General features: G+C 44.0%; 1 protein-coding gene across 2 annotated transcripts; it reads left to right on the plus strand.

The window, feature by feature from the left end:
• Positions 1 to 588: 588 nt before the first annotated feature.
• Positions 589 to 25,696, plus strand: LOC121563418 (bleomycin hydrolase). 2 transcript variants are annotated; one of them, XM_041875338.2, is made up of 12 exons: positions 589 to 719; positions 8,397 to 8,594; positions 9,293 to 9,402; positions 9,813 to 9,954; positions 10,583 to 10,671; positions 10,970 to 11,062; positions 20,428 to 20,583; positions 20,894 to 21,052; positions 21,173 to 21,240; positions 21,408 to 21,525; positions 22,040 to 22,112; positions 25,387 to 25,696. In XM_041875338.2, exons 1-12 carry the CDS (start codon positions 710 to 712, stop codon positions 25,536 to 25,538), a joined length of 1,368 nt encoding a protein of 455 aa, XP_041731272.1. In that variant the 5' UTR covers positions 589 to 709; the 3' UTR covers positions 25,539 to 25,696. The 2 variants fall into 2 exon arrangements, with proteins under 2 accessions (XP_041731272.1, XP_041731279.1); XM_041875345.2 differs by having other exon boundaries at positions 22,043 to 22,112.
• Positions 25,697 to 26,798: the final 1,102 nt, after the last annotated feature.

Below are 26,798 nucleotides of genomic sequence, written 5' to 3' on the forward strand. Positions count from 1 at the left end.
GATTGTGCAATGGCATGGCCCATGTTGTATAGTAAATCTCCTTGTTGCTTCCATCCACCCGAGGCTATATTTCGAACCAATTCAGGCCAACCGCAAGGTAGTTCAAAATGTAAAATGAGAGCAACAAAATTAGTTATTACGTAATAATAAGAACGGTATAATACATTCCACAATGATTGTCACATTTCAACGGAATAACTTGGTTATAGAGCTTCAACTATACTGACTCTGATGATCCTCTAATATAAGGTCCCATGTCCTCACCAGTCTCGGGCATACTCTTAAATGCCAAGGGGCATGTTGAAGGACACTGTTGTGCCAAGGGTGTTTGTGATGCTCAACATCCCACAGTCTATTTTAGAGGAACTATTGGTGCCAAAACTCAACAGTCCATTCAATTGCCATTGTCTGTTAATATTAAGTAAATCCTAAACAGTTCTGACTGAAACTCATTTTCATTTCATTTAATTCATATCTCCTTTAAAATCAGGGTTATAAACCTACCCAAATAATACATTCAATGTAATTGAGAGTATTGGTACATGATGACAGACAAGTTTGTGGCGGTGTGGAGGGGGTACATTGTAACAATTATGTTTCCTGTTTCCGGTCTGAACTCTGATCAAACTGACTGTCAGCGAATGAGATTAACAAAGAGCCGGTGACTTTTAAACACATTTAGAAACACTTGCTAACCCTCTTCGGAAACATGGAGACTGGTATGTCATGTGATACTTTGTCTTATTTCATTCATTGTCATTTGTATAACCAGCATGTGAGCTCAATTTGCGTTCCCGGCTAATGGCTAGCAAGCTAGCTAACGTTAGCCGGATAGCTAGCTAGCTTTATGTCACTTTTCAGATAGACCGTTAGCTAGCTAAGTTATGTAACATAGCTAACCAGCCAGCTTGCTTATGTGTATTTTCACTTTGCTAATGACATAACAGATATTGTTAACTAGCTTGCTAAAGTTAGCCGACCAACATCAGAACAGCCACCTAACGTCTTCCCAGCTATCCGAGCCAGAAAAGTTGATGATTACTAGTAACTAGCTAGCTAACTATGTAACGTTGCCAACTATCGGCTTGACAGCTAACTGTGTTAGTTAGCCAGTCAGTTAACATAGAAGGCAGCTCAACTTGCTAGCTATTTAACCAACTTTTTAGGTGAGCATTAGCCAGTGCTAGTCAATAAAGGGGATTTAACCCAAACCCTCTGAATCAGAGAGGTGCGGGTGGCTGCATTAATCGACGTTCACGTCATCGGCGCGCGGGGAGTAGTTGTTGTTGGGGTTTATCTGCCTTACTCAAGTGTAGAACGGCAGCTTTTCCACCTTGCCGGCTCGGGATTCGAACCAGCGACCATAAGCTCTTAATGGCTAGACTTCCTTCCACCCCTTTAATAAAGTAGGAAGCAGTGTTTGTCAACAAGCAGGCAGTGCACGACCAACCCAATACTTTGATTTGTTCAAGTAGCTAGCTAAGCTGTCAGGATATGCCCTCCCTGGCACCATAAAACAGGCTACCAGACAGGGAAGGATGTTTGACACTATATGACAACGGGTTTATAGTGATAGACTTTGATCTTATGGTGTGATGTGATTTGGTACCTTGTTGACCTCTGAAAGACTTGCACCCAAAGACCATGAAAGACGCTAAGTCAGTCATAAAAGCTATATAACAACTCATATGTAAAGTTGCAAGTCACTCTAGACACCAGTTTGGCACCTTTCCAAACAAAACTAAAGTGACACTGACAGTCATTCCCATTCATGCTTTTCCATTCTGTGGAGGATGCGTTGGAATGGGCTCTCAACCTATCCCTGCGTTTGTATGGCGACACACCCCTCTTGGTTATGTATACTGATTAAATCAGTGTCTTCATAATAGGGTCTCTATTATCCATTTACTGTAGCAAGCTGACAGCAGGAAATAAGGTATGATTTCTCCAACTTGTGTGGGAAAGATGGAGTATTGAGGCATGTGAGTTTGTCAATCCCTTGAGATCTAGTGTGTATTCACTAGGAACCAAACGGAAGCAAACAGCCGAAACAGGGAGGGACCTACCTCAATTTGTCCAATAAAGAACACACATTTTTGTTCCAAAATGTTTTCCGTTGCAAAATGTTTGCAACGCTTTACTACTGTGTGGACTAATGAATACACCCCAGGAATGGCCAGTGTATTTAAACTTTTCTGTCATGGAAAATAGCCTAAAGGACCAGAACCAATAGGGCTTGAGTCAGGCAATGGTCTTCTCAGTGTTTAATTGCTGTGCAGTATTTGATGGAATGACACACCAGTATTATTTTTATCAGTGTACTACTACTACAGATAGTTCTAGTTTCACATTTACAGTACAGTGCCTTCAAAAAGTATTCACGCCCCTTGACTTTTTCCACATTTTGTTGTTACATCCTGAATTTAAATGGAATAAATTGAGATTTTTTCCCTCCATTTTTTAGGCATTGAGCAAATTTCAGGTCTACTGAGCGCAAACTTGAACATTGTGAAAATTCGGTGCAACTTCCGGCACGTGTTTACTGTGAACACTGAGGCTGTACCTGCTTTAAGTTACAGTTTTAACAGTGGTCAAGTAGGCTACTGTGGCTATTTGATCATAATGTAGGCCTACTAGAGTGGCCTACCATCAAAAACAATGGAGAAAATGCATCCCATAACATTTTAACATGGAAATAGCTGTTCTATCGTTCAGCCTATAGTAGCAGCCAATGTGTGGTGTTCAATGCAGGCCTACATTCCATGAGACTTTTGAAAAAACATGCATGGCTTGACATTAACCTGTTTTATCCAGTTCTCCTTCAGACAAGGAGGTGACTGAAAATGTTGTGTTTGATGCAAGAAACCACTTTGCAAAATAAAATGCATAATTATTCCCATACCATTATTACAGAGAATCAGACAAATTATGCTACCCCCTGCCTATTGGCAACTTAGCTTATTCAAGCCTATCTCAAAATACAACACTGCCCCTTTAAGACAAAAAAAAGCTCTTGATTCACTTTTCAAAGGTGGCTAGAGATGCACAGTTTTGTGCTCTTGTAGGAAGCAATCACTCCCCCATTGTTGACTACAATTATCTATAACTGGGCTAATAACTCACTAACTAGTGAAGGATATGAACAAATGTGCACACGTGGCTACATGTAGCTCTCACTTTGATCTCAAAACAAGCGCATCTACTCATGACAAAGGCTGTTGCGGTCATGAAGGCAGTCAAATTCCACGTGACCGTTTAGTCACTAGTTAGGCTTCTCCAAGCTCTGATGCTGCTGCTGGTCATTAGTAGCCTACCAAACTTGCTAACTGCCTGGTACTCAGCAATCTATTGTCCCTCTAATCCCTCTGACATCAATGCAATGTAATCGAAAATCTAATCAAACACTTCATGAGAGCCCATGACCTCATGTTGCGCAACATTTCTATAGGCTATGCAATTACGCGAGAACAGAGTGATGGCCTCTACTAAAAAGAGGAGGATCCCATCAGCTTTCTATAGTTTAGGCCTACTATATTTATTTCTCAACTTCCTTAATATTAAGCACATTTCTTATATTTACAACAGGAATATAGCCCACCTGGCTGGCATGAAAATTAACCACGGGAAAAGCGTCCTCCAGTCGCTATTTAAGTGCATAGATTACATGTATTTTTTCCTGCTGCCCCTGTTTTGATACAGGTGCATGATAATGGTCCATTCTAAATCAAAACACATTTTACACATATTATTTAGTATATGTAAAGACAAGATTAAATCAAGAATAGTCTGATGGGTGACAAGATTAGCCTATCACTTGTGAATGATATATTATCACTTGTGAATGATGCTCAGCAATGCCTTTTTTGTGTGACTTTTTCTAATCATAGACGCACACCTCATGTAGCCTAGCCCATAGGCCTATATGTTTTAATAAAGTTTGTATCACAAATAAAGTGGCCTAAATAACTTATTAAAATTAAGCACATTAATCTGCTTTACAAGCATGAGTTTCAAGTTTGGGGAAGATAATGTTCACCATAAAAATGCACCTTTATAATAAAAGCATTACATTCATAATTGCATTTGCGGTCACTTTTGATAATGGTGTTTTCCGCTAATGGAACATTCGCACTTATAGCCTACTACCATGTGCGCATTGCTGCACTTATAATGTGAAGAAATAGCCTAATAGTTTATCAACATTTTAAGCTAAGAGGTTTCTTTGATGCTAGTGGTTGTATTAATTTTGGATCTATCGCATCCCACAACTGTCCCAGACTATGTTTGGAATATTTCTGGCTCGCACAGAATAGAATAGGTCAACTTTTGTACTATGGAGGATAGTAGATTGACATAGGCTAGAGCTTTTGCTGTTCGTTAGGCCTACTCATCTTGTTGGCTGACGAAAAGTAAATGTGGACAGTTCTTCCAATATCTTCAATATGCTTCTCGGAATTGGACAGGACGCGCGCAGTTGCGTCCCCAATGTGTCCGTCTTCCCTTGTAGCCTGTGAGAAAGACCCGATCACGTGATGTAGAGCCATGTGAGTGAGATGTGATTCGGAGCGCGCAGCACTCAGGGAGAATGGCACAACGGCCACTCATGCCTTTCAAGCAACTTTTTTCAAATCATCATTAGTCGCATCATGCAGCCTTAGAATGTATAAAAAATCAAGACATATAGCCCAACGTTTGGTAAAACAACTAAAGTTACATTAATAACTCTAAATTAAGCATATAGGAATACCTATTTCTTTGTTAACCGCTCAACACAGAATAGCGCGTGTGCGCACTCCCTCAAATCGTTTGTAGAAAATATCCTTTCTATTTTATTCAGCTTTGTTCAATTGTATTCTTCATACTATAAAATAATGCCACGGAATTCTAAGCAAATCTTGTCTGCTAAATTAATTGTTGATAGTGTTAACTAACGGGGGAAAACTCTAGAAAGTTGAGTGAAGTTCAATCTCGTGCTTCTCTGCGCAGGCTGATATTTATTTTGTGAGGCAGTCCTGGGGGAGCCCCTTTTGTTATGGCAAGCCTAAATAAATTCAGGAGTAAAAATGTGCTTAACAAGTCGCATAATAAGCAGACATTGAATATCCCTATGAGCATGGTGAAGTTATTAATTACACTTTGGATGGTGTATCAATACTCCCAGTCACTACAAAGATACAGGCGTCCTTCCCAACTCAGTTGCCGGAGAGGAAGGAAACCGCTCAGGGATTTTACCATGAGGCCAATGGTGACTTTAAAACAGTTACAGAGTTTAATGGCTGTGATAGGAGAAAACTGAGGATGGATTAACAACAGTGTAGTTACTCCACAATACTAACTTAATTGACAGACTGAAAAGAAGGAAGCCTGTACAGAATAAAAATATTCCAGAACATGCATTTGTTTGCAATAAGGCACTAAAGTAATACTGCAAAAAATGTGGCAAAGCAATTCACTTTTTGTCCTGAATACAGAATGTTATGTTTGGGGTAAATCCAATACAACACATTACTGAGAACCACTCTCCATATTTTCAAGCATGGTAGTGGCTGCATCATGTTATGGGTATGCTTGTAATCGTTGAGTGGGGAGATTTTCAGGATAAAAAAGAAACGGAAGAGACCTAAGCACAGGCAAAATCCTAGAGGAAAACCTGGTTCAGTCTGCTTTCCACCAGACACTGGGAGATTAATTTAAGTTTCAGCAGGACAATAACTGTCTGCAGTCCACTCAGACAGGTGCGAATCAGACAGGTGTCTTGTACACCATGATTATTATAATTTTTTTGCTACTGCTCGACTAAAGAAATCTCGGTCGACCAACAGCCTATCGACCAAACAATCGATCAGTCGACTAAGTGGGGCAGCCCAAAACACATTTAATGTTCCTGAGTGGCCAAGTTACAGTTTTGACTTAAATCTACTTGAAAATCTATGACAAGACCTGAAGATGATTGTCTAGCAATGATCAACAACCAATTTGACTGAGCTAGAAGAATTTAAAAACAATTATGGGCAAATATTGCACAATCCAGGTCTGGAAAGCTCTTAGAGACTTACCCAGAAAGACTCACAGCTGTAATTGCTGCCGAAGGTGCTTCTACAAAGTATTGACTCAGGGGTGTGAGTACTAATTTCATTTTAAAGACATTTGCAAAAATTTCTAAAAACATGTTTTTACTTTGTCATTATGAGGTATTGTGTATAGATGTGTCAGGAAAAACATGTACAGTGAGGGGAAAAAAGTATTTGATCCCCTGCTGATTTTGTACGTTTGCCCACTGACAAAGAAATGATCAGTCTATAATTTTAATGGTAGGTTTATTTGAACAGTGAGAGTTAGAATAACAACAAAGAAATCCAGAAAAAATGCATGTCAAAATGTTGATTTGCATTTTAATGAGGGAAATAAGTATTTGACCCCCTCTCAATCAGAAAGATTTCTGGCTCTCAGGTGTCTTTTATGCAGGTAACGAGCTGAGATTAGGAGCACACTCTTAAAGGGAGTGCTCCTAATCTCATCTTGTTACCTGTTTAAAAGACACCTGTCCACAGAAGCAATCAATCAATCAGATTCCAAACTCTCCACCATGGCCAAGACCAAAGAGCTCTCCAAGGATGTCAGGGACAAGATTGTAGACCTACACAAGGCTGGAATGGGCTACAAGACCATCGCCAAGCAGCTTGGTGAGAAGGTGACAACAGTTCGTGCGATTATTCGCAAATGGAAGAAACACAAAAGAACTGTCAATCTCCCTCGGCCTTGGGCTCCATGCAAGATCTCACCTCGTGGAGTTGCAATGATCATGAGTACGGTGAGGAATCAACCCAGAATTACACGGGAGGATCTTGTCAATGATCTCAAGGCAGCTGGCACCATAGTCACCAAGAAAACAATTGGTAACACATTACGCCGTGAAGGACTGAAATCCTGCAGCGCCCACAAGGTCCCCCTACTCAAGAAAGCACATATACAGGCCCGTCTGAAGTTTGCCAATGAACATCTGAATGATTCAGAGGAGAACTGGGTGAAAGTGTTGTGGTCAGATGAGACCAAAATGGAGCTCTTTGGCATCAACTCAACTCGCCGTGTTTGGAGGAGGAGGAATGCTGCCTATGACCACAAGAACACCATCCCCACCGTCAAACATGGAGGTGGAAACATTATGCTTTGGGGGTGTTTTTCTGCTAAGGGGACAGGACAACTTCACTGCATCAAAGGGACGATGGACGGGGCCATGTACCGTCAAATCTTGGGTGAGAACCTCCTTCCCTCAGCCAGGGCATTGAAAATGGGTCATGGATGGGTACTCCAGCATGACAATGACCCAAAACACACGGCCAAGGCAACAAAGGAGTGTCTCAAGAAGAAGCACATTAAGGTCCTGGAGTGGCCTAGCCAGTCTTCAGACCTTAATCCCATAGAAAATCTCTGTAGGGAGCTGAAGGTTTGAGTTGCCAACGTCAGGCTCGAAACCTTAATGACTTGGAGAAGATCTGCAAAGAGGAGTGGGACAAAATCCCTCCTGAGATGTGTGCAAACCTGGTGGCCAACTACAAGAAACGTCTGACCTCTGTGATTGCCAACAAGGGTTTTGCCACCAAGTACTAAGTCATGTTTTGCAGAGGGGTGAAATACTTATTTCCCTCATTAAAATGCAAATCAATTTATAACATTTTTGACATGTGTTTTTCTGGATTTCTTTGTTGTTATTCTGTCTCTCATTGTTCAAATAAACCTACCATTAAAATTATAGACTGATAATTTCTTTGTCAGTGGGCAAACGTACAAAATCAGCAGGGGATCAAATACTTTTTTCCCTCACTGTATCTAATCCATTTTGAATTCAGACCGTAACACAACAAAATGTGGAATAAGTCAAGGGGTATGAATACTTTCTGAAGGCACTGTATATGGATAATTCCTGTGAAAATAGGATGAAAACTTTTGTGAACTCGGGCATATTTGAATTTGATACCGAACTTATACCGAACTTGAAGTCCTGCTGTTTTGTACCACGTCGTCTGGTGTGGAGTGGACGAGGGCGAGGCAAGGCATTATTTGAATGCCACTTTGTTGACAATTCAATACAGTACAACTTTATTAGTCCCGCTGCAATTAGGAACCCATTGCCACTTTGCCAGGTCAAACACAAATAACATCCTCCTTATATTACAGCTCTTTATCACGTTGTTTCATCCAGACTCTTTCCATTCCTAATACATCCAGTCCTAACCTGGTCCCAGATCTGTTTCTGCTCTCTTGCCAACTCCTTGTCACGCCAAACAATGTTTGGCATGAGAATTCCATTACAAAGTTGGCAAGAGAGCATAAACAGATCGGTAACCAGGCTAACCCTGTCTCCTTAAAAATGACGACCTCTCTCTTGTCCTCCTCAGGTCTGAGTCAGGAGAAGATTGCCTCCTTTGTGAAGCGTTTGCAGGCGGAGCCCAGGTACCTGCTGGCCCAGAACGTGTCCACGTGCATCGACCCACTGGAGGTGTGTCTGCACAGGCAGACGGTCCAGGACACTGTGCACATATTCCAGCACTCCATCCCCACAGAGGGCAAGCCTATCACCAACCAGAAAAACTCAGGTACACTTACAGATACGGTCAAATATATTGGCACCCTTGCACTTTACAATGGAATGCAGTGGAGCAGAATGTTCTGCTTTTTCTTTTCAAACTGGTTGAATGGCTATTTTTACCGTGTAGCCACCTAAATTACAGATCATTTAGTTCAGGCCATTTTTTACTTTGAAAATAAAAATCTCAATTTCAGTTTAGAATAATACAAAAAAGTCCTTGCAGCTGTAAATCAAACAAATACACGTATAAACACAACATTTTTCAATTTAAACTATTTTCTGGTTGATGAAATGGTGTTTGACGCAAGTGTGCCAATATATTTGACACCCAGCATCTGTAGCTACTTCAGAGGCCTGGCCATGTACAAAGACTACACAGTAGTGTTAGATGCTGCTTCCAAACTAAAATGAACTAAATAGGCCTATGTACCTGATGCAGCGATGTGGTGGCCTACGTCCCAAATGGCAGCCTATATCCTACATGGTGTACTACGTTTGACCAGAGCCCCATAGTCCATTTTGTTTGTCTGGTTTCTGTAATGACATGTTACAGTCATTACACAAAATTGCACAGAGGCCTAACTATGTGTCTATGTATAGGAGACAGGGTGCCATTTGGGAAGTAGCCATTGAAGCACACATAGGCCTAAACAGTTGCTCCATATACACAGTTCCATACTCATCTGTGCTGATTGTGGGTTTCAGGGAGATGTTGGATCTTCTCGTGCCTCAACGTCATGCGCCTTCCCTTCATGAAAAAGTTCAATATCGAAGAGTTTGAGTTCAGTCAGTCCTACCTCTTCTTCTGGGACAAGGTAAGACCATATTTATTTGTTTTATTAAAATCACATTTATTAATTTGATCAACTTTTAGCAACAGCTGCTAGAATATATGTGTTTGTTTACATTTCAGTGGTGGGGTGTAAACAGTGTTGGTGTGTTTGGCAGTGTGTATCTCTAGTACTATTAGACTCATTGTCTGCCTTAAACCCCCTTTGTGTGTGGCGCTCTGTACACTGGACAATATTGTACCGATTGGACGTCACCGTGACACACTCTCTCTCTCTCTCTCTCTCTCTCTCTCTCTCTCTCTCTCTCTCTCTCTCTCTCTCTCTCTCTCTCTCTCTCTCTCTCTCTCTCTCTCTCTCTCTCTCTCTCTCTCTCTCTCTCTCTCTCTTCCCCCATCATGTCCCCTTTCTGCACTCCCCTCCCACCCTCCCTTCAGGTGGAGCGGTGCTACTACTTTCTGCAGGCCTGTGTGGAGACAGCCCAGAGGAAGGAGCCTGTGGACGGCAGACTGGTCCAGTTCCTGCTCTCCAATCCCACCAACGACGGCGGCCAGTGGGATATGCTGGTCAACCTCATTGGTCAGTTCACACCTGTTATTACCCGATCAGGGGAGTGTTGCTGCAACGCTTGCGTTATGCTATGTCATTATGTCATGGCTGCGTCCCAAAGGGCACCCTATTCCCTATATCATGTACTGCGTTTGACCAGGGGTCATATGTAGGGAATAGGGTGACATTTAGGACGCACGGTGTAACTACCTTGGTAACTAGACTGGAACTACTCGGCGGTGGCCGTTTACTGCAGAAAATAAGCAAAATTATACTGGAACTGTCTAGATTCTGTTTCAAATGAGTTACTAATGTAGTAGTTACTGTATAATTCTTTGTAATTAGACATTCTATGTAACTACATGGTATATGTGTCACTTTACGTAATGTGCTTCCACTGTTTTAATGAGTCAGGTTTGTTGTTTAGATCAAGTCTGCGTCCCAAATAGCATCCAATTCCCTATGTAGGGCATTACTTTTGACCAGAGCCAATGGGCAAAGCCTTAACGTTATGGTATTCTGTGGCTCAGTTGTTAGAGCGTGGCGCTTGCAACGCCAGGTTCGATTCCCGCTGGGGCCTCCCATGCGAAAAATTTATGCATGCATGACTGTAAGTGTGTATATATATATCTATATATAAACCTTTCCCAATCATCAGAAAAGTACGGAGTTATCCCAAAGAAATGCTTCCCAGAGTCTCACAGCTCCGAGGCCTCACGGAGAATGAATGACATCCTCAATCACAAGGTAGGTTTATTCACTTACATCTTTACAACATTCTGATTCATAATTATGTATTGTGTAGAAATACAATACCAAAACCTAGTCCTCCTGTTTCATACCAAGACAAGGCAATACAAGCAAATACACTCTACTTAGCCCAGTGAAACACGCGGAAAGAGCGTAGAAGCCACATTTTTTTTGGTGTCGTCTGTTTTCTTATAGAATACCCAGATAACTAACCCTAACCCAACATGCTCCATAATGTCATTAGGTAATGAAGATAGCTGTGTAGTATGTCATGCCAATGTTCCCTGGCTTTCAGCTGAGAGAATACTGTCTAAGACTGAGGAACATGGTGGCCAGTGAATCCACTAAAGCTGAACTGTCTGACGCCATGGACACCATGATTGAGGAGGTAAGTGCGTGTTAGGGGAAAAAGACACACACGCACAACTCACACACCACCACCACGTCACACCACACACACACAAACATACACCGTTTTCCTCAGCACTTCAATAATGTTGTAGCGCTGCATCATTTTGGCCAGAGGAGGGGGCTGTATAACAGCACATAGATCTTTGCTCCATCCAGGGAAGGAATAGGACACATGCTGTAGCACGCCTGTATAATAATAATAATAATATGGCATTTAGCAGACGCTTTTATCCAAAGCGACTTACAGTCATGCGTGCATACATTATTTTTATCTTTTTGTGTATGGGTGGTCCCGGGGATCAAACCCACTACCCTGGCGTTACAAGCGCCGTGCTCTACCAGCTGAGCTACAGAGGACCACATATGTATTTAACACGGCAGGTCTTGGGCAGGCAAGGACAATAATGATTACGGCTCCAGTTATTATTAGGCAATATTTGTTTTCAGATTTTATATTTGCCATTCAATTCAAATCTATCTGTCGCCTGTTGTAGCAGCACACAGAAGGCTACAGGTTGATTACAAAGGGGTGTGTGTGTGTGTGGTTGTGAACAGTACCTAAATCTAATACCGTTGACTTGATATTGTATTGACTTTCACCACATTGATTTCTCTATCAAATCTAAAACGTAGCTGTCAAACAGTGGATAGACTCCCTCCTCTGTTCAGATTGATATCTAGGCCTAATAGCTAGATACCAACGCTGTTGGAATTTGTTGTAGCTATATTCCCCCTTAAATAATCCCCTAATTAGTTTTCTACCTCAAATCAGGATGTTTGACATAAGTAGGCTTAGAAAAGGAGCTGCTATAAATGCCCAAATAGCGATGACTGTTTCTTTTGTTAAACAGTGCTTTATCGGTAGTAATGAATTAGGACATAATCACAAGCCCCTCCCAGCGCTGCCTAACATTGCGTAACCCACCTCTTACACATTTAGCAACAATGGCTGTAGTGATATATGGTCCATACTGTTTATAATCCACTGGTGACAGCTTGTGTTTCTATACTTCTGGCAGCGAAGAGAGTGTGTGTGTCCACATGCGTGTGTCCATGTGCACACACTCACACACGCCTCACGGACCTGATGACCGAATGTTCCATAAACAAGATCTTTATCGCTCCTGACATTGAATGACGTAAGGCAATTTCGCTGTAAGAGAAAAAAGTCATAATGTCGCAACATTCCCAGCACCACTTAAGACAGAGGAGCCGAGGAAAATGGAGGTGTGTGAGGCCAGTCAGTCAATATCACACAGCCAGAGAGAGAACATTACATAAAGGATTTAGCTTTTGTGTGGTGCGGTTTTGTTGTATATGCCCCTGACTGCTTGTTTAAACAGACTCGGACTACTAGCCTTGCTGCTCTGGATGCCCTACGCTAGCTACAGTACGTTCTGATTGTGCAACACTTCCAGTTCTCCCTCGTTGCACTTCTCCAATGAACAAGATCGTTTTTTTTGTCAACGTGTTTGTTTGTCCACCTGCTAGTAGTTTGTTTTGTGTAACACAGCTCTGGTAGCCTGGGGGAGTGTGAAGAGCGAGAGAAAGGGGGATGTTGGCCCAGGAGGGTGAGGGGTGTAACCAGTGCCTCTCCTCCCGTCCCATGGGCGTCCGTACGGGGAAGGGTGCGTTGACTGCACTTCTATTTATGCTTGGCATCTTTTACGACAAGTGAAACATCACTGTTGTGCCATGATTTAGATTAGCTACTAGCTAGCGAGCCAACAAATTAGCCATAATTAATTAGGCTAGAATACACTCTTGTCAGATGTGATCAGGTAGCCAGGTCCTTTTTCATTAATTAACTTCTCTGTGTGCTCGTCACTCAACATGTTGTGTTGACACGGTAGGCTTGCGTCCCAAATGGCACACTATTCCCTTTATAGTGCACAGGGAATAGGGTGCCATTTGGGACGCATCCTAGATCATTTGAAAATGTCACGTATCAAGTCATGTTCAATTACAGAGTTTTGTAGTCCTTTTCAGAGTGCTGCATGTGTCTTCAGTGTGCATGCTGTGCCCTACCCCTCTTCTATAGACCTGTGACACCTTGCAGTGGTCTGGGTTCATACGACTGCACACGTAAACCATGTAAACACCAAGTATGAGAGGTTGTGGGTTTTTGTGTGTGTTTGCACGTGTGTGTTTCAATGTATGCTTAGAAGTGGCGTGTGTTTATATTCAGAAGTGGTGTGTCTGTGGTTACATTTAGAGTTGGTGTGTGTGTGTCTGTGGTTACATTTAGAGTTGGTGTGTGTGTGTGTCTGTGGTTACATTTAGAGTTGGTGTGTGTGTGTGAGCCATAGCTGATCAAAGCTCCTAGACTTGGCCCTCATTAAGCAAGGGGATGTCAGGCCTACTTTATGGGGGGAGGGTCTGACGTTGTGCATGCTTCCTGTGTGAGGAGTATGACGGGGGGGCTGGAGAGCATCACTCTCTCCCTGTCCAGGCTCCACATGACAGGCCTGAGAGCCAGACAGGCCAGGCTGCACCACCATGCTATGCACCAGCTTCAAAGACCTGGGTTTCCCTTTAATGTCATGTTCTCTGCAGAAGCACACACAGACATGTACACTGTAACAGGCGTGCAGGAGCGCACAAACACAGGGAGACGTTTACAAGTTCACACACACACATATACATGTACACCACCTCCGACTGCTAGCACACGTTCCTCACATCCTCTCTGCAGCACTCATTCTGTCCCGTACATGTTGCATTGCGTCATGCAGAATGAATCATAAACAGTCCTATGTTGATTCTACTGTATAAAACGTGCCCATTTGGGCGCCGGACATTCTGAGTAGAAATTCTCCTTCAGGCACATATGACTAAGTGCTCTGTTTGTAGATGTAAATGTAATTGATTGGACAGTGAGTTGACTGACATGCTACATGTACGTTTAGACTGGCTATGTCTCAATGGACCCTATTCCATACACTACCCTTCAAAAGGTTGGGGTCACTTAGAAATGTCCTTGTTTTCAAAATGTTGTAAATGGCTATTGTAGCTGGAAACGGCTGATTTTTTATGGAATATCTACATAGGCGTACAGAGGCCCATTATCAGCAACCATCAATCCTGTGTTCCAATGGCACGTTGTGTTTGCTAATCCAAGTTTATCATTTTAAAAGGCTAATTGATCATTAGAAAACCCTTTTGCAATTATGTTAGCACAGCTGAAAACTGTTGTGCTGATTAAAGAAGCAATAAAACTGGCCTTCTTGAGACTAGTTGAGTATCTGGAGCATCAGCAATTGTGGGTTCGATTACAGGCTCAAAATGGCCAGAAACACAGAACTTTCTTCTGAAACTCATCAGTCTATTCTTGTTATGAGAAATGAAGGCTATTCCATGCGAGAAATTGCCAAGAAAGTGAAGATCTCGTACAACGCTGTGTACTACTCCCTTCACAGAACAGCACAAACTGGCTCTAACCAGAATAGAAAGAGGAGTGGGAGGCCCCGGTGCACAACTGAGCAAGAGGACATTTACATTAGTGTCTAGTTTGAGAAACAGACGCCTCACAGGTCCTCAACTAGCAGCTTAATTAAATAGTACCCGCAAAACACCAGTCTCAACGTCAACAGTGAAGAGGCGACCCCCGGGATGCTGACCTTCTAGGCAGAGTTGCAAAGAAAAAGCCATATCTCAGACTGGACAATAAAAATAAAAGATTAAGATGGGCAAAAGACACTGGACAGAGGAATATTGGGAAAAAGTGTTATGGACAGACGAATCGAAGTTTGAGGTGTTCGGATCACATTTGTGAGACGCAGACCAAATGAAAAGATGCTGGAGGAGTGCTTGATGCCATCTGTCAAGCATGGTGGAGGCAATGTGATGGTCTGGGGGTGCTTTGGTGGTGGTATAGTGGGAGATTTGTACAGGGTAAAAGGGATCTTGAAGAAGGAAGGCTATCACTCCATTTTGCAACGCCATGCCATACCCTGTGTATGGCGCTTGATTGGAGCCAATTTCCTCCTACAACAGGACAATGACCCAAAGCACAGCTCCAAACTATGCAATAACTATTTAGGGAAGAAGCAGTCAGCTGGTATTCTGTCTATAATGGAGTGGCCAGCACAGTCACCGGATCTCAACCCTATTGAGCTGTTGTGGGAACAGCTTGACCGTATGGTACGTAAGAAGTGCCCATCAAGCCAATCCAACTTGTGGGAGGTGCTTCAGGAAGCATGGGGTGAAATCTCTTCAGATAACCTCAACAAATTGACAACTAGAATGCCAAAGGTCTGCAAGGCTGTAATTGCTGCAAATTCAGGATTCTTTGACAAAAGCAAAGTTTGAAGGACACAATTTATTATTAAAAATCATTATTTCTAACCTTGTCAATGACTACTTTTCCTATTCATTTTGCTATATTTCCTGTTCAAAGTCATTTCATGTATGTTTTCATGGAAAACAAGGACATTTCTAAGTGACCCCAAACTTCTGAACGCTATTGTATATAGTGCACTACTTTTGACCAGGGCCCATTGGGGGCTCTGGTCAAAAGTAGTGCACTATAAAGGGAATAGGGTGCCATTTGGGACACAGTCAGTGTGTTGGCCCAGCGCTGGCTGAAGCAGCAGGTCGCTGTGGGAGCGTTTGTGTTATTGTGTGGGCTCGTTTGCCAGAGCTGAAAAGCTGCCTGCCGCACTTCATAATCTTATATTTCTTAATTTAACAACATTGTTATAGTCTGTAATGACCCCATGTGTTTTCTGTTTACAAGGCCAGAAAGTCTCAGTCAACCCCAGTCCATTTCTTCTACCCCAGCTGCTCTCTCGTACGGGTCATTTGCTTACAGTTTCATCTAGGCTACATTTTCAACTCTGTGTACCAGGGCTTTGACTCGAAATCAGCAGGCCCGTAGTCACAAAGCGTCTCGGAGTTGGAGAGCTGATCTAGGATCAGGTCCCTCCTTTTTATTCATTGTGATTCAAAATAAAAATGTATCCTAGATCAGCACTCCTACTCTGAGACACTTTGTGTGAATATGGGCCGTGGTAGGTTCCACCCTTCACAGTTACTAGCACAAGGTGTTTTAGTGTGGCATGATGTTGTTGTTTGTTTGTTTGTTTATTTATTTATTTCTGTCCTAACGAGGGGATTTCCCTCTGTTGGGGCAACGGGAAGTAAATCAACAAACAAACAGGCCTGCGTGAGCCGAGGACGAAAGGATGGAGCATGTGTGTTGCTTTAGCATTGGGGGGGGGGGGGCTAGCTGTGGATCTAGAGGAGATTCCTTAATATATTAATTGCTGAGACTGTTCAAATTAAATTGGGTTGCTGGGCTTTTCTGTAGATTATGAGGACAGGGCCTTGTTCATTAGGCACCAAACTGAAAAAAATGGGCAGGAAGGGAATATCTTGTACCTTAAACTTGTCCAATAAGAAACGCTCCTTTTCGCTTTCCGTTGCAAAACCTTTGAAGACAAGAGCCAGGTCTTAGACTATTGTTAATCCCCTACAAACACGGGTCACTCCGGATTCCTGTCAATAACAGGGGATCCCAGCCGCTATCTCAGATAAGGCCCTAATTCAAACCTGGCCGAGCAGAAAATCAGGAGCTGGGAGGCCTTGAAGACGCCTGTCTGCACTCAGAAACCAAACAAAAACCTTACTAACCTTTCCAAAACGGTTTACAAACCCACAGCAGCCAGCCCCTGACAGACGGCAGCCGTGGGATTCTTTCTGTTGCGTTTTGCATTCGTTCACCAGCTCCACCCACCCGCTGAAGCAGTGTTTTGGAGTGGGAGGGAGAGGAACTATGTAGTGTACGTCAGAAGATATACAAACAGTGACACAGACATTAAAAAGAAAGCAAGCTGTCTCTAAAGACACTGGTCAAACACGGTGTCCAGCATGGTCCAGCAGTCGTAAATCGCCCCTCTCCCCCTTCCATCCTCAACCCAGTGTGTCTGTCCTCAGGCGAAGGGCCAGGGTAGGGTGGCAGGCAGGGAGGGAAGGTAGCCCGCCTGCTCCCCACACATGGCCCTGTCAGTCTCTGCTTGTCCACGCTGATGGATGGCTGTCTGTGTCCTGGGGGGGAGGGGGAGAGAGGGAGGGAGGGAGGGAGAGAGGGAGGGAGGGAGAGAACCAACAGGATTAGTTGGGTCCCTGTAAGAGATTTGGTAGCCTAGTACTGAGGATGACTGTACAAGTGCTGAGAAATTAACCGTGGGTAAACACAGTGAAGGAGTACAATGGAATAAGTCTACTCATAATTAACATTTTAGCAGATACAGGACAGAAGAGACAGTACCAAGTATCTTGGCGGTAGTGCTATATACATGACTCTAATGGAGACGTGCCCAGCCCACCCAGTGTCTCGTGCTCATCTTTGTCTGTCTGTCCGTTTTGGAGGCAGGTGTTTCAATATTGACTCACTGAGGGCTGTGCTGCTGCAGCCTGCTGACGTCAGTGGGGCTCTGGCTCATTGTTTTGTGAAGAGAATAGCCTTGTTTCACCGGGTCTACATGGGTGCTCTGTTGTGTTTGGACGGGACGCGCGTTTATTTAACCTGCCAAGGAGGAGAGAGGGATGTGAGGTGGGACAGAGGCCGTGGGCAAGGGGGCAAAGGGGCCTGTTGGTGTGTTCGGGGCATCTGGTTCCCGTGCTGGTTAATTACAGGGCAGGCATAGGCAACGCTGGCATTTAGTCTGTGCCGTGTTGCAACGGGACATTGAAAACAATCCCAGAGTCTTCAAGGCGCTGTCTTGTCTGTGTGTGGGGAAAGGTGAGGATTACTGTGTGGTTCTGGGAAGGTTGGAATGTGACTGGGTGTGCTGTCTTTTTGAAAATATTTGTATTTATTTAACCTTTATTTAACCAGTTGAGTCAGTAAAATATCAAATTCTTAATTTACAACAAGGGCCTACGTGGGAATAGTTTACTACTATCACCCTGAACACAGGAATGCCATTAGTAGTTTAAGTAGTTGACACAGTGGAAAAGTGCAGCAGCAACGGCCCCTGAGTGTCTCTGCTTTGGTGAAGGGCTCCGTGGCCAAAAATAATTCCCCAGATCTATTTTCACCCTATGAGGAGTTTAATTTGTCTGGACTTTTTGCCGAAAGTAAATGAAAATAGTGGGAGTCAATGGGAAGTTCTCATAAATATAGACGTGTGTGTCTGTGTGTATTGCGTATGTGTGCTCGCATACTAGCGGTCTGACTACCTACAGTTGAAGTTGGAAGTTTACATACACTTAGGTTGGAGTCATTTAAACCTGTTTTTCAACCACTCCACAAATGTCTTGTTAACAAACTATAGTTTTGGCAAGTCGGTTAGGACATCTACTTTGTGCATGACACAAGTAATTTTTCCAACAATTGTTTACAGACAGATTATTTCACTTATAATTCACTGTATCACAATTCCAGTGGGTCAGAAGTTTACATACACTAAGTTGACTGTGCCTTTAAACAGCTTGGAACATTCCAGAAAATGATGTCATGGCTTTAGAAGCTTCTGATAGGCTAATTGACATTATTTGAATCAATTGGAGGTGTACCTGTGGATGTATTTCAAGGCCTACCTTCAAACTCGGTGCCTCTTTGCTTGACATCATGGGAAAATCAAAAGCAATCAGCCAAGACCTCAGAAAAAAAATTGTAGACCTGCACAAGTATGGTTCATCCTGGGGAGCAATTTCCAAACGCCTGAAGGTACCACGTTCATCTGTACAAACAATAGTACGCAAGTATAAACACCATGGGACCACGCAGCCGTCATACCGCTCAGGAAGAAGACGCGTTCTGTCTCCTAGAGATGAACGTACTTTGGTGCAAAAAGTGCAAATCAGTCCCAGAACAACAGCAAAGGACCTTGTGAAAATGCTGGAGGAAACCGGTACAAAAGTATCTATATCCACAGTAAAACGAGTCCTATATCGACATAACCTGAAAGGCCGCTCAGCAAGGAAGAAGCCACTGCTCCAAAACCACCATAAAAAAAGCCAGACTACGGTTTGCAACTGCACATGGGGACAAAGATCGTACTTTTTGGAGAAATGTCCTCTGGTCTGATGAAACAAAAATAGAACTGTTTGGCCATAATGACCATCGTTATGTCTGGAGGAAAAAGGGGGAAGGCTTGCAAGCCGAAGAACACCATCCCAACCGTGAAGCACGGGGGTGGCAGCATCATGCTGTGGGGGTGCTTTGCTGCAGGAGGGACTGGTGCACTTCACAAAATAGATTGCATCATGAGGAAGGAAAATTATGTGGATATATTGAAGCAACATCTCAAGACATCAGTCAGGAAGTTAAAGCTTGGTCGCAAATGGGTCTTCCAAATGACCCCAAGCATACTTCCAAAGTTGTGGCAAAATGGCTTAAGGACAACAAAGTCAAGGTATTGGAGTGGCCATCACAAAGCCCTGACCTCAATCCTATAGAAAATGTGTGGGCAGAACTGAAAAAGCGTGTGCGAGCAAGGAGGCCTACAAACCTGACTCAGTTACACCAGCTCTGTCAGGAGGAATGGGCCAAAATTCATCCAACTTATTGTGGGAAGCTTGTGGAAGGCTACCCGAAACATTTGACCCAAGTTAAACAATTTAAAGGCAATGCTACCAAATACTAATTGAGTGTAACTTCTGACCCACTGGGAATGTGATGAAATAAATAAAAGCTGAAATAAATCATTCTCTCTACTATTATTTTGACATTTCACATTCTTAAAATAAAGTGGTGATTCTAACTGACTTAAGACAGGGAATTTTTACTAGAATTAAATGTCAGGAATTGTGAAAAACTGAGTTTAAATGTATTTGGCTAAGGTGTATGTAAATGTCCGACTTCAACTGTACGTGTACGTGCCAGTTAGTTAGTTTAATATTCTTAAGCCTGTTTGTGATTGACAGCCCGACGCAGCGTTATCAAAGACAGACAATGCGGGGTGTTCTCAAACCACCAAAACACCCGCTTAAATAATAGACTTTGATAGGACTGGTATATGTATTTTTAGAAGGAAATTCCTGAGATTGCTGTATCAGTTTAAGGAAGGCTTATTCTGAGAACCCTGTCAAAACAGACTGGTCGAGGCCAGAGGAACACCAGGGGAACACAGTCAGAACCCACAACTACAGGAAGAGAGAGCGCTACAGCCAGGCTGAGAGAGTAAGAGGGATTGGGATTTGGCAGGCCGGATATCCTCCTCACACTACTGTAAAGCTCTTTTTGGTTCCAGAGTTTGAGTTTTACAATGGCACTTTCACATAGAGACTGTGAGAGATTTCAATGTGCTCTCTCTGTTTCTTTTATAGTGGTAATGCGTGACTAACCTAAGGTTTTTTTCCGTTTTTATTTTGTGTTTCTGCGTGTCCGTACAGGTCTTCCGGGTGGCCAGTGTGTGTCTGGGCAGCCCACCTGACTCCATTTGTTGGGAGTACAGAGACAAGGAGAAGAACTTCCACCGCATGGGCCCCCTGTCCCCTCAGCAGTTCTACAAGGAGCTGGTCAAGCCCCTTTACAACATCCAGGACAAGGTCAACTTTTTACCTAGCTTTATTTATTGATTTTAATAAAATATCAATGTAGGCTTTGTGTCATGTAATTAATGATTACAAGAGGTTATCATTATTAGGGCCATGAGTTTTTCCTCGGGTTGCAAAATTCCTGAAACATTCCTAAAGTTCCTGGAAACTTTGGAAGTTTTCTGAATTTTGCGACCTAGGAAAAGCACGGGGCCCAGTTAGTCTATATTAGACCAAGGGTTGGGGTCAGGAATAACAACCTCCCTATAGTAATACTTGATGAGCTGAGTCTAACCTCTGGTCTCCCTCCCCACCACCACAGATCTGTCTGGTGAATGACCCGCGGCCTCAGAACCCCTATGAGAAGTTGTATAGCGTTGAGTTTCTGGGCAACATGGTGGGCGGACACAACACCCTGTACAACAACCAGCCCATCCAGCTACTCAAAAAGGCAGCCGCAGACTCCATCAAAGAGGGAGAGGTACTGTGTGGGGGTGTGAGCAGGAGTGTGTCTGGGAAGTTAGACGAAGGCTGCGTTTGAGAACTGAGTGAGTATGCAGGGAGACTACCTATAACATACGTTTCTCTCTCTCTCTCGTAGGCTGTGTGGTTCGGTTGTGACGTGGGCAAGCATTTCCATGGCAAACTGGGCATCAATGACATGAATGTGTGAGTATTATGAGAGGGAAGCATACATGCGTCAACATCACATGTATAACTCCCTATCAATTAGATCTGTGTGTGCGTATATGGTGTGTCTGTTGTGTTGCAGGTGTGTGTGTGTGTGTGTGAGAGAGGGAGCTCATCCTGTCCCTCCCTGTGTTCCCCCCTCTCAGGTTCAACCATGAGTTGGTGTTTGGGGTGTCAGTAAAGAACCTGTCCAAGGCAGAGAGACTGATCTTCGGAGACTCCCTCATGACCCATGCCATGATCCTCACCGCTGTCACCGACAAGGTAGCACACACACAGTACACACAAAACGTACACACACACACACACACACATACTGTACACATGCACCACATTTGAGTGACTCTGCACCAAAGGCATCCATTGTGTGTTTACAGTCGTTTGAATCGGCTGCAGGTTTTAAAGTGGCTGTCAATTTCCCCCCCGTAAGTGACCCCAGCTGTCTCCTCCTTCCCCTCAAAACAGCTGGACAGTATTTGGGCCCATGGTTACACAACATAGGAGTTACCAGTCCTGGCCTGCACCCCACTGGGAATCCTGCACTCCTCTCTTACTGATGAGCATACTGTATAATTTGCTGTATATACTCCCACCATGTTTCATGTACTCCGTGTATGACAGGCATAAAGCAGAAAACACAGACTTATTTGGACTTCTTCTCCTTTTGTTCAGTACATCTGCCTCCTATCGGGTAATACATAATCATACACATTTTGATTTCTCTCTTTCATCTGTCTCTCTCTCTCTTTATCCCTCTCTCTCTCTCTCTCTCTCTCAGCAGGATGAAAAGGATGGAGGATATGAGAAGTGGAGGGTGGAGAACTCCTGGGGTGACGACCGTGGGAATAAAGGTGAGAGCTGAGTCAACCAGAGGTCAGAGGAGGAGGAGAGGGCCCGTTCTCACGAAGCCTTGTGACGTCTGTCTGCCTTTCGCGACATGAGAGTCCCTCTAGGTCTGCCTGTGCCAAGCTATGTGAAGCGTAGACCCCTCCTCTTCCCTCTCTCACACCACAGGGCTCAGTGTACAATCATAGGGACAGTTGGATTTCCTGTCGGGTCAATTGAATTTGAAGTAGGATTAGCGAAAAAATGCTCCCTTCCCACCCGCCTGGCGTTGTTATGAATTTATTATTGACTTCTGGTGTGGAGGGCTGGTTTTGGTTTGGGGTTAGTTTAGCAGCATCCTCTCATGTCTGGCCCCCTACCGTAGCTTTGTCTGTTAAGGCTATGAACCCCGGAGGGAGAGAAAGCACAACAGGGCTGTTTCCCCCTTTCAGACAACAGCCCTTTGTCCCTCTCACAACACAACAGTACGCCATTTTGTTTCAGCCTCCAGACTTCCTCTGTGTGGAAGACTCCGACACTGTCAGACTACAGGCCTGGGTTCAAATAATATTTTTCTTGCATTAAGCGGCGCTAAAACGTTTGAAAGGAAACAAATACTGAACCCACCTCTGTTGGGACTGTATGGCTTTTTAATCAAAATACGTAATTATCCACCATTCCCACCGCTCTTTCTCTCTCCCCCCTCTCTCTGTCGCCCTCCCCCTCTCCTCTCTCCCTCTCTCTCTCTCTCTCTCTCTCTCTCTCTCGCTCTCTCTCCTCTCTCCATCATGTGCTCTACATTCCAGTGCAGATTATTTGGGTTCTGTTATGTAGTCCCACTTTCTGGTCAATGACTTCATATCATCTGCATATTGAGAATATAAAAAAAGCCCTACCTACCACTAAAGCCTCCTCAAATCAACTGTATTTCACACATGTCCCATTCCATAAACATCCACGCAGATATTTTCCCTCGGATGTATTAATAAAGTTATTGAAAACAAATGATGTGGAGGACGGCGGCGGTGGCGGCGGAGAGCACTGTTTGTTTGACAGCTGGAGGCGGAGATGGGGAGGGAGGACTTGTCAACGCCACAACGGACGGAGAAAATGTGTGTTTGTAAGGTTTCGAGGGTTAACATCTCTCCAATTGCCTGTAATATGTTGTTTCCCCCAAGGGGATCCCGCCTAATTAGGTTAACACCGTGGTGCCTGGTTCAAACTGCTCAAACCCTTCAAACACCAGAGCTTTTCTCAAGATTTATTATTATGGCCTTAGAGTGCACCATTTTTACTTTTACGCTATATTATACAAATATGGGAAATGTGGGCCAATCTGACATGTGATATTTCATTGTGACAGACTGTTTATAGGCTAGAGATGCCCTCCTCAACGCACCTCTCGGATTCTACACGACCCCTTTTACAACTACTTCGGTGTAGTGAGAAACAATATTTGTACTGGCTATTGCGATTCCCTCGTTAACATATCACGTTACCGGGCAGACTATGGACACACTCTTATATCTGCTATTACAATCTGCTATTACATGTAGGATGATGCTGTCATCGCAGATAGGTTTGGAAAATTATTTTCTCATTATCGTGAACTAAGGAGATAATGGAAACAGCATGTGCTGACCTGTGTTGCTCAGGACATTTCAGCTGTACTATTCTATCTAAAGCAGAACAGCTCATCTGAATAAACTCCATCCACAGCTCTCCCTGTAAGACGGCGTAGGACACATCTGCAGTCCCGTTAAGACAAATAATGACGCTATACGAAACCGCCACCCGACACACACTCGTCTTTCCTGGAAACTGGAAAGGAAGAACCACGCAGAATGAACACACACAGAACGAATAAACCACAGAACCAGGGGTATTGTTTTGAGTTTAGGCACGTTTTTCAAGGTCCCTGTGACATCATCGATAACTCAACTTTTCAGCGGGGGATTGATACGCTCTGAACACTGCCCGGGTCCAGAGATGAGAGGAAAATCAAACAGCGGTCACAATCTGGTCTAGTGCCCAGCTCTGACCGTTACACAATCCTGCATAACCACAGGATCATGTTCATTAGGCACCAAACGGAAGAAAACTGTCTGAAACAGGGAGGGACTACCTGGACTTGTCCAATAAGAAACTTTTGTTAAAAAATGTTTTAAAACGTTTTCTGCTGCGTGCCCAAATGAACCCGCCCGTGCCTGCTCAAATCCCAAGTCTCCTCCTATTGCCACGTGGACAGATTGGATCTGTTCTGTTCCTGTTTGTCTTTAGTCTGGGTTGTCAGTTTGTTCAGACAGGCCTATTGCCCTTGTAGATAAATTAGAACAATATATGCGGAATGCCCCTATTGTCATTACGCATCCTGCTCTCACCGGTCTAATCTCTTCATATCAAGTGTTTATATGCTTTTCTTTATGATTTGATGTACTCACTGTCACCCTCTGAGAGAGAGAGGCCGTGGCCTGTGTGTCTGTACGTGTTCTCAGGTCCAAGGTCTGTTAGTGGGATCATGTACACTGAAGGTTGTGTTTCTGGGCTTGTTATGAAAATGTATTAGAGCAGGAGGAAGTGGCATTCTTTAATCTGTTTTTTGGGGGAGGATAAAGTGGCCTAATGCTGTGTTAATGAATCAAAATATGTGTGTCGGTCAGTCCCTCCTTTGCAATCTGGAGATTTATCGGGCTGGGGTGTGCGAGGTGAGAACAGAAGTGTGGGACAGACCTGGGTTCAAATACTATTTGACATCATTTCAAATACTTTAGCTTGGCTTGCCTGGTGCAATGGAACCAATAGAAACGTGCAAACCCAGCCCACCTGGCACTCCATGCAGGCTAAAGCAAACCAGTCCTAGCCATGCATTTGAAAGATTTCAAATAATATTTGAACCCAGGTGTTGTGTGGGACAGACAGACAGGGTGGGGGTCTGTCCTTCCCTCCTCTCCCTGTGGAACAATAGGTCGGAGGCCAGGGGTACTGACGGACGCCCCTCTTATCAGGACTCACACTTTAGAACACTCGCACTCATTGCTTTCAGTATTGGGCAGTCCACTGAAGTACAGAGTGAGTCACTGATACTGCTGTTAGCTAATGAATGTCAGACTGACTGGTCTTAGAGATGGGTGTTAATCAGGACTAATGATGATTGAAAATAAACTCCAGCAGCACAGGTGATCTTGACGCTCCACCAATTGAATGAATCTTATACCAACATTATCAAGACACCTTCATCAGGTATTTTTTAACTTTTTAACTGTATGAATTAACCCAATGTATCTCCATGTATGTGTGCAGGTTACCTAATCATGACCGACGAGTGGTTCTCTGAATACGTGTACGAAGTGGTCGTGGACAAGAAGTACCTGGCCCCCGAGGTGCTGGATGTAATGCAGAAGGAGCCCATTGTCCTTCCTGCCTGGGACCCAATGGGAGCCTTGGCCTTGTAACTATGGAAAAAGAGGGTGCCATCCCACCCGCCCGGTCTCAGCCCTGGTCTGCTTGACTCCGCCCCATCTCTCTGGTTTTACCCCTCCATAGACTTCCACCCACCACAGCCTGTTCTCTAGACAAATAATAAAAGTTTGTTTTTTTTACTGGAAAAACACTCGTCTTCTTTCAGCCATTTTGTTTTGTCCATGTGTTCTTGTGCTTCTCTCCGCCACCAGGCACCAGCGGAGTTTATTGCAATTCAGTTTTTATTTTTGTGTCCTCTGGCTTCATAAACATTCTGTGGGATGTAGAAAGCTCTGGGGTTGTTTAAAGGTTGTTAAAATGTCTCTTTGTTAGGACTGATTGAGGGTCACGTCGTACGTAAGTAGTCCATCCCAGTCTTTCACCAGGAGAGACACATCCACACCACCAGTCCTAGCTGTGTGATTGAGGCCCAGCATAATGCCATCCCTTCCTCTCTGCTAGCTTCCCTAGGTCAGAGGTCAACCCACAGCGGCCAGGCTAGAGTGAGTTGTGTGAGAGAGTTAGGCAGGGGTGTCAGGAAGCAGCGTACCAGTCGCCTGCCCTCTGACCCCCCAGCCATGGTCCAATCCGGTGAGTTATCGTTCACTGACAGACCCTCTCTAAGAAGGGGAAGTGCCAGTTCAGCACATCAGCATCCAGGGTAGCATAATAGCACTTCTGACAGGTTCAGTCAGAGTTTAGTGGTGGTGGTCAGAATAGTATGTTTTGGTGAATAAGCAGTAGGTGGAACTCAACTCGGACACATTCAGTTCATGTAGATAGACATCAGTGATTACGCACAAGCTCCCCCTATGAACTTGACCCTGCTGCTCCTCGCCGTCTGCCCAGCTTTACTGTGAGCTCTGCCTGGAATGAGGAATGACAGACAGGCTGGCTGGAGCTCGGAGGCGAGGTGTCTGGAGCTGGGGTTTTTGTAAGGGTCAGCTCAGTCCCCTGGAACCCCAGCCGTGTGAAGCCTACCACAGCCCCACTCCTCTGACCCCTCTATTAAATCATTACAACTCCCAGAGATCCCCCGAACCGACAAACGAAGGAACGTCCGGCAATTGAGTTTCCAAGAACCCCAACCCCTGAATTCCAACCCTCCTGAGTGGCCAAACACAGGGACAGTAAATTTCCCATGGGGTCAGACAGAAGAGCGGGAGAGTGTGTGTGTCCCTTACCTTTGAGATACACACAAACATAAACACAGAGTGTGTGTAAAAGTCCACCTTTCTTTCCCCTCCACGGTC

The sequence above is a fragment of the Coregonus clupeaformis genome, chromosome 5 (assembly GCF_020615455.1).
Source record: "Coregonus clupeaformis isolate EN_2021a chromosome 5, ASM2061545v1, whole genome shotgun sequence".
Taxonomy (NCBI): Eukaryota; Metazoa; Chordata; class Actinopteri; order Salmoniformes; family Salmonidae; genus Coregonus; species Coregonus clupeaformis.

Bases quoted from the DNA above. Each gene is read 5' to 3' on its own strand.
- LOC121563418 (XM_041875338.2), top strand. The intron at 8,595-9,292 runs GTACACTTACAG...TGTGGGTTTCAG, and splicing joins CACCAACCAGAAAAACTCAG to GGAGATGTTGGATCTTCTCG. The intron at 21,526-22,039 runs GTAGCACACACA...TCTCTCTCTCAG, and splicing joins TCACCGCTGTCACCGACAAG to CAGGATGAAAAGGATGGAGG.